The 7,136-nt window shown below is 49.5% G+C and overlaps 1 protein-coding gene across 1 annotated transcript; it reads left to right on the top strand.

Moving 5' to 3' along the window:
• Positions 1-4,902: 4,902 nt before the first annotated feature.
• On the top strand, positions 4,903-6,146 carry GPR45 (G protein-coupled receptor 45). The gene has a single exon (XM_026517667.4). It carries the CDS (start codon positions 4,992-4,994, stop codon positions 6,108-6,110), a length of 1,119 nt encoding a protein of 372 aa, XP_026373452.3. The 5' UTR covers positions 4,903-4,991; the 3' UTR covers positions 6,111-6,146.
• Positions 6,147-7,136: the final 990 nt, after the last annotated feature.

Below are 7,136 nucleotides of genomic sequence, written 5' to 3'. Positions count from 1 at the left end.
TGGGTGCAATTGTAAATGGGATCGATTCCTTGATTTCTCTTTCTGTTGCTTCATTGTTAGTGTATAGAAATACAACAGACTTCTGTGCATTTATTTTATATTACTATTAGGTGATTTTAAAATGAAGTACATAAGGAATGATATATTGTTTAACGATTCAAAAGTGTATTCCATCTTAAGGAAACATTTGCCAAGCTAAATGAATCCGCTATCCTGGAAATAATAAAGGAGGCAAGGAAAGACAGATTCACATTCCCTCCATCACCTCCCACCCCAGACCTAGCAGCCCAGCATAGAGAGAGACACTGTCTCCGTGGAAGAAGAAAAATGAGCACCTGACTTCACCAGGGACCCCCAGTACCACGCCACTTCTTGTGGCCCTAGGTGGCTCCAGGGCACCAAGCTCCCAGCGGGCTCCTGTGAACCCAGGCTCCCTGTTCACCCCAGTGTCATCTGGCTCCTGCTGACCCAGCAACTCCTGTGGCCTCCAGCTCTCAATCAGCCCCAGCTCCAGGCCAGCTACTATGGACTGACCCAGGCCCCTAGCCCATCACAGCACCAACCAGCCCCCATAGACTCACACTCCAAACAGCTCCCATGGACTTAGATTCCTGGCTTACTCCAGGACCAGACTGGCCCCTGCAGACCCATCTCCAGGTCTGCCCTCTGAAGCCCCAGGTTATAGGCCACCCCCATGTCCCCGGCCTCTGGACCAAGCCCTGTGAACCCAGACTTGGGGCCCACTGCAGTGGTCCTTAGAGCCTGGTTGGCCCCTGTGTACCCAGGATCCATGCTCACCCACACAGAGCAGGTCTCGGGCCTATAACTGCAGGCTCAAGCCCCAAGCCTGGCCCATTGTACCCAAGCATCAGGGATGCCCATCTGTTGACCCAGACACCACCAGATGACCCACCCAGAATCTCTAGACCAGCTTGCCTGTGGAAGCCAGTCTGTAAAGACTAGAAGTGCCTACTTCCTCAAATGGACAGACACCAATCCATAACCACGGGGATCATAAAAAATCAAGGAAACATGACAGCAGCAAACAAAACAAAACAAAACAAGCTAATAAAGACTTTGAATAGCCAAAGCAATCTTGAGAAAGTAGGTCAAAGCTAAAGGCATCACAATTCATGATTTCAAACTTTATTACAAAGCTATCATAACCCAAATGGTATGGTGCTAAAAACAGACACATACATCAAAGGAACAGAATTGAGAGCCCAGAAATAAGCCCATACGTGTATGGTCAACCAATATTTAACAGGGGATACTCAGTGGGGAAAGGATAGTCTCTAATAAATGATGCTGGGAAAACTGGATATTCACAAACAGAAGAATGGAATTGGACCTCTATCTCATACCACTCACAAGAAATTAATCTGAAATTGATTAAAGGCTTAAATGTAGGACCCAAAACTATTAGAAGAAAACATAGGAAAATGGATCCTTGATATTGGTCTTGGCAGTGATTTTTTGGATATGACATCCACAAGCAACAAAAACCAAAAATAAACAAGTGGGACGATGTCAAACTAAAAAGCTTCTGCACAGCAACAGAAACCATCAGCAAAATAAAAAGGCAGCCTACAGAACAGGAGAAAATATTTATAAACCGTGTATCTGATAAGGGGTTAATATCCAAAATATATAAAGAAATACAACCCAAGAACAAAAAAACAATCCGATGGAAAAAAAATAGGCAAAGGACTTGATTACATACTTTCCCAAAGAAGACGTACAAATGGCCAACAGCTACGTGAAAGTGAAAAGCTAAGAATGCAATTAAAAACAAAGGCGTGAATATTGATATACATTTGGAAATGCAACTTTAATTGGAAACCTGTCAGGAACTGAGGTAGATTTCCCTGTGTTTCCGTTTCCTTATACCACACATATGTGACTTTCCTCTCTCTCCTAATAGCTACTTACTCTTAGTTTCTGCTTCCTCATAGCTCGGGTCTGCCAGGACCCCTTGTATCAGTCAGGGTGTAGATAGGAAGGAGCCCCTGATTAATAAGGGATTCTCATCAAAGGAGAAGCCAGGTTAAAGGAAACCCAGGAGGGCTGGAGAAGCACCCTGGACTAGCAGCCTCGGGAAGCCCCGTCACCCATAAGCCTGCGGGTTGAGGCAGGGAGGAGTAGGGAATCTGCAGAGAGGCTGGGCTGCAGGGGAGGCTTCCTGGAGGCGCTGAGAACTTGGGAGAGGAATAAACCACTGCAACCACAACCAGGTGGGAGGGAGCCAGAACAAGAAAGCTCTCCCCTGCCTCCCCTCCCCTCCCCACAGAGGCCAAGGGGGCCCAGGCTCCCAGGCAGCGGCAGGGGAGAGAGCGGCCAGGAGATCTGGAGAAGCAAAGGCAGAGTATCCACCATACCCTTGCGGCCTTGAAACTTCTCTCTCTATACACTTTTGTTGTATCCCTCGGGGCAGCTGCTGTAGCAGCCCAGTATTTCCTAGTTCAGATTTCCAGCTGAGTGAGTGAGAGCATTTTTGGCTCTGCCATCATTGGCCAGGCTATGGATTAGCTGCCCTTGGGTCAGCTGCCTGTCCAATCAGCTAGACAAGCACACCTCGGAGATATCGCAGGTTCCGTTCGAGACCACTGCAATAACAGGAATGTCACAATACAGTCAGTCAAATGACTTTTTTGGTTTTCTGGTGCCTATAAAAGTTGTGCTTACACTAAACTGTAGTCTATTAAGTGTCAAATAGCATTATATCTTTAAAAAAATGTACATACCTTAATTTAAAAATACTTTATTGCTAAAAAAAATGCTATCCATCATCTGAGTTTTCAGCCGTTGTAATCTTTGTGCTGGTGGAGGGTCTCGCCTCCGTGTTGACAGCTGCTGCCGATCGGGGTGGTGGTTCCTGAAGCCTGGGGGCCATGGCAGTTTCTTTTTTTTCTCTCTCTCTCCTTGTGCCCCAACCGCTGCCATGCCAGCCCCTGTAGCAATTTCTTAAAATGACACAACGATGAAGTTTGCCACACGATCGACCCTTCCTTTCAGGAGCGATTTCTCTGTAGCAGGCGATGCTGTTTGCTAGCAGTTTACCCACAGCAGAACCTCTTTCACAACTGAGTCCCTCCTCAAACCCTGCCGCTGCTTTATCAACTAAGTTCATGTAGTAGTCTGAGTGCTCTGTTGTCGTTTCAACAATCGTCACAGCATCTTCACCAGGAGGAGAGTCTGTCTCAAGAAACCACTTTCTTTACTCATCCATAAAAAGCAACTCCTCATTCATTAAGGTTTTAACATGAGATAGCAGTGATTAATAATAATAATAATAATTATATATAATACATAATTATATATTAATATTATTAATATTATTATCTATAATATTATATATTATTATCTATAATATTAATGATAATATTAATATTAGTAATAATAATTATTAATAATAATGAAAAAGTTTGAAATATTGGAAGAATTACCAAAATGTGACCCAGAGACACAAAGTGAGCAAATGCTGTTGGAAAAAGGATGCTGATAGATTTGTTCGACACAGGACAGCCACAAACCTTCAGTCTGTAAACACACAGAATGCAGTCATCTGCAGAGGACAATAAAGGGAAGTGCCCCGAAGCGAGGAATGCCTGTACTGAAAATGGGGAGGGGTGAGCTCACGGGAAACGTACTAGGAACATCCTGGTCCTGGGCAGAGCCGCTTCACCTGCCGGCAGGTCCAGAACAGATGCAGAAGCGCCGGTGTGTTGAACATAGAAATGAAGCAATAGCCATTGTAACACTGTGTTTGGTTTTCCTCGGGGCTCCAGTGGTAACAGTTAACATTTACTGACTACCGTCCATGATCTAGGGGTGGTTAAATCACTCCATGGGTCTTCTCTCATTCAATCTCCGCAGCTCCTCTGTAGTGAGCCGAATTCTTACTCGCGCACTACAGAGGCGGAGGTCCTATCAGCAGAGGCTAAGCAGCCTGCAGACGGTGCCGGTGCTAGAAAGTAGTGGAGGCAGACTTTACCCAGCCCAGCAGTCTGGGTCCGCACATGAGCTACTGGACACCGCTCTTACCACACCTGTGAGCCATGAAACAAAAATTAACATCTATCTTTTAAAATAGCTTATTTTAGGGAGAGTTTCTTCCTTTCCATCAGCATTTCCGAAAGGACTCCTATGGCGGCACTACCGTGACTTGAGACATTCCTATTAGGGAAAAGTGGGTGAAGGGCATATGAGATCTCGCTGGATTTTTTTTTTCTCACAACTGCATGTGAATCTACACTTACCTCAAAATAAAGTTAAACGAATATTGTGACAACAGCATCAACTACCACATATTCATTAACTTCAACTCAACATTGGGCATCTTCTCTGTGCCAGGCACCATTCTAAGGGCTGGGCATACAGCAGAGAACAAGACACACACAGAAATCCCTGCCCTCACGAAGCTGGCATTCTGATGGAAGTTGGCTTGTCCCAGAGCTTCGTTTGATCAGGTTCCTTACCATGAAATTTATTAAATGCATGCTCATTACATAAATATTGACTACAGAGTATTCATTTCCTCATCGCACACAAAGTAGGTCTGATTAGATTTCCCTGGGCTACTTGACAAGGCTCAGTATTTGTGACTGCCAAGCCTCGTCCCGAATGGTAAATCAATGAGTCATTCTTTCTCTCCACCGTAGTGTTTATAATACCGTAAAATCTAAACACTGCTGTGTGCAGCACGTTCTTGGAAAGTCTCACTGCCTTCTCTCCCCTGTTCCTCTCTGCTCTAGGCTACAGAGAGCGCCAAGTAGGAAGCTTCCGGCACAATCGGCTGTCATGCAGATGATGAGGTGGTGATTGATGAATTGCAAATCCTGGCTACTGCTCCCAGAGAAAGACAGTTTCTCACTACCATTCCAATCCCCTAGAGATCCCAGACATGCAACCCACGGACAGAAAATGGCAGCCACCAAAGCGCTGAGGGGAGTCCTTCCAGTCCTTTCTGTCCCTGCTCCAAGTTTTTTTCCATGATGGCCTGCAACGGCTCCACCCTTGAGACCTACCCGTACTTGCTGAACGGGAGCAATGTGTCGGACTCTGGGGTCACCACGCCCCCCGCCCCTCTCAGGATATCCTTGGCAATAATCATGATGCTGATGATCGTGGTGGGATTCCTTGGCAATGCCGTGGTCTGCATCATCGTGTATCAGCGGCCGGCCATGCGCTCGGCCATCAACCTGTTGCTGGCGACACTCGCCTTCTCCGACATCATGCTGTCCTTATGCTGCATGCCCTTCACCGCCGTCACCCTGATCACGGTCCGCTGGCACTTCGGGGATTACTTCTGCCGGCTCTCGGCCACCCTTTACTGGTTTTTCGTCCTGGAGGGCGTGGCCATCCTGCTCATTATCAGCGTGGACCGCTTTCTCATCATCGTCCAACGCCAGGACAAGCTGAACCCGCGGCGGGCCAAGAGGATCATTGCTGTGTCCTGGGCGCTGTCGTTCTGCGTCTCGGCGCCCTCGCTGGCCGGCCGGACGTTCGTGGAGGTGCCGGCGCGAGCCCCGCAGTGCGTGCTGGGCTACACGGAGTTCCCGGCGGAGCGCGCCTACGTGGTGGCGCTGGTGGTGGCCGTGTTCTTCGTGCCCTTCGGCGTCATGCTGGGCTCCTACCTGTGCATCCTGCACACGGTCCGCAAGAACGCCGTCCGCGTGCACAACCAGTCCGACAGCCTGGACCTCAGACAGCTCACCGGGGCCGGCCTGCGGCGGCTGCAGCGGCAGCAGCAGGTCAGCTTGGACTTGAGCTTCAAGACCAAGGCCTGCACCACCATCCTGACCCTCTTCGCGGGCTTCTCGCTCTGCTGGCTGCCGCACTCCGTCTACAGCCTTCTGTCGGTGTTCAGCCGCGGCTTCTACTGCAGCTCCTCTTTCTACACCACCAGCTCCTGCGTCCTGTGGCTCAGCTACCTCAAGTCCGTCTTCAACCCCATCGTCTACTGCTGGAGAATCAAAAAATTCCGCGAGGCCTGCATTGAGTTGCTGCCCCAGACCGTCCAAATCCTCCCCAAAGTGCCTGAGCGGATCCGAAGGAGAATCCAGCCGAGCACGGTGTACGTGTGCAATGAAAACCAGTCCGCCGTTTAGCACGCGCGCGGGAGGAGCACCGTGGACTGGTTCCAGGGCGGCACTCGTGCGTCCTTCGGCTCCGCGTCCTGGAGCGTTGGTGGCAGTCCGCATTTTGGGTGGCCCTCCCTGTAAGCACAAACATACCATTTGTTACCGCATAGGCTGCAGCTCCCAGGTTTGCAAGACGAATTGCTTTTGTTTCTCGCGGAGGAAGAGCAGTATTGGGGTCTGATGGGAACTGGAAGGTAGTTGAGACAAAGTGGGAATGGGGTGGGCACGTGGAGGGAATAAGTTAGGGAGGGGGGCAGGGAGCAAGCAACTGGGGCCGGAGGAAGGCTGTCTAAAGAGCTGCCTGTGCACCTGTTTCCGAGCAGCCCTGTGGTGCCCTGCTCTGCGATGGGAAACCCGATAGGGATCCTCTCTTGGGTTACCACTCATTTCATGTGCCTCCAGCATTCTTCACAGGTGTTTATGTTTGTGGAGCTTTGGAAACACCCAGGGCTCTTTATGTTGGTCAGGTGTGCATTTCTGATCATGCCGAATCACCCTTTCTATAAACCAAAATCACACCGGGAAACAGAGTGAGCCCCTGTGCTTTTCAGTTGCCCAGTGGGACACATGGGAGGCCTCAGTGGCTCGAAGCCCAGAGAATGATCAGGGGTAACCCATCTGAAATGAGAAGCCCACCCAAGTGGCCCTGCATGTACCCAATCCCTCCTACCTGGCCCAGCCCTGTCCCTGGGCCCTTGGCCCTCCCTTTTGGCTGTGACAGTCCCTCTGCCCCTTCTTTCTTTCCCTCCGCTCTTCCCCATGCCTCCCTTTGTTTCATGCCATCCATCCCGTGCACAGAAGAAACCCACTCTTCCTGTAACTCATCTTTTCAGCAAGTGTCTGTAGCGACTTGCTTTCAGTTTCGGAAGTGGTCAGGGGGCTTGGTTTTATGTTTCCTCTCCATGCCCCAGGGCTGCAGTCTGGGACTTCAGCACTGGGGCTGGGGCGGGGGGCATCAGAAACACCCGACCCTCTGAGTGGTTCCCCACTGAG

The sequence above is a fragment of the Ursus arctos genome, unplaced genomic scaffold (genome assembly GCF_023065955.2).
Source record: "Ursus arctos isolate Adak ecotype North America unplaced genomic scaffold, UrsArc2.0 scaffold_8, whole genome shotgun sequence".
Classification (NCBI taxonomy): domain Eukaryota; kingdom Metazoa; phylum Chordata; class Mammalia; order Carnivora; family Ursidae; genus Ursus; species Ursus arctos.
This window is presented reverse-complemented; position numbering and strand designations above follow the sequence as displayed.

Bases quoted from the DNA above. Each gene is read 5' to 3' on its own strand.
- GPR45 (XM_026517667.4), top strand. From the start codon at position 4,992: ATGATGGCCTGCAACGGCTCCACCCTTGAGACCTACCCGTACTTGCTG.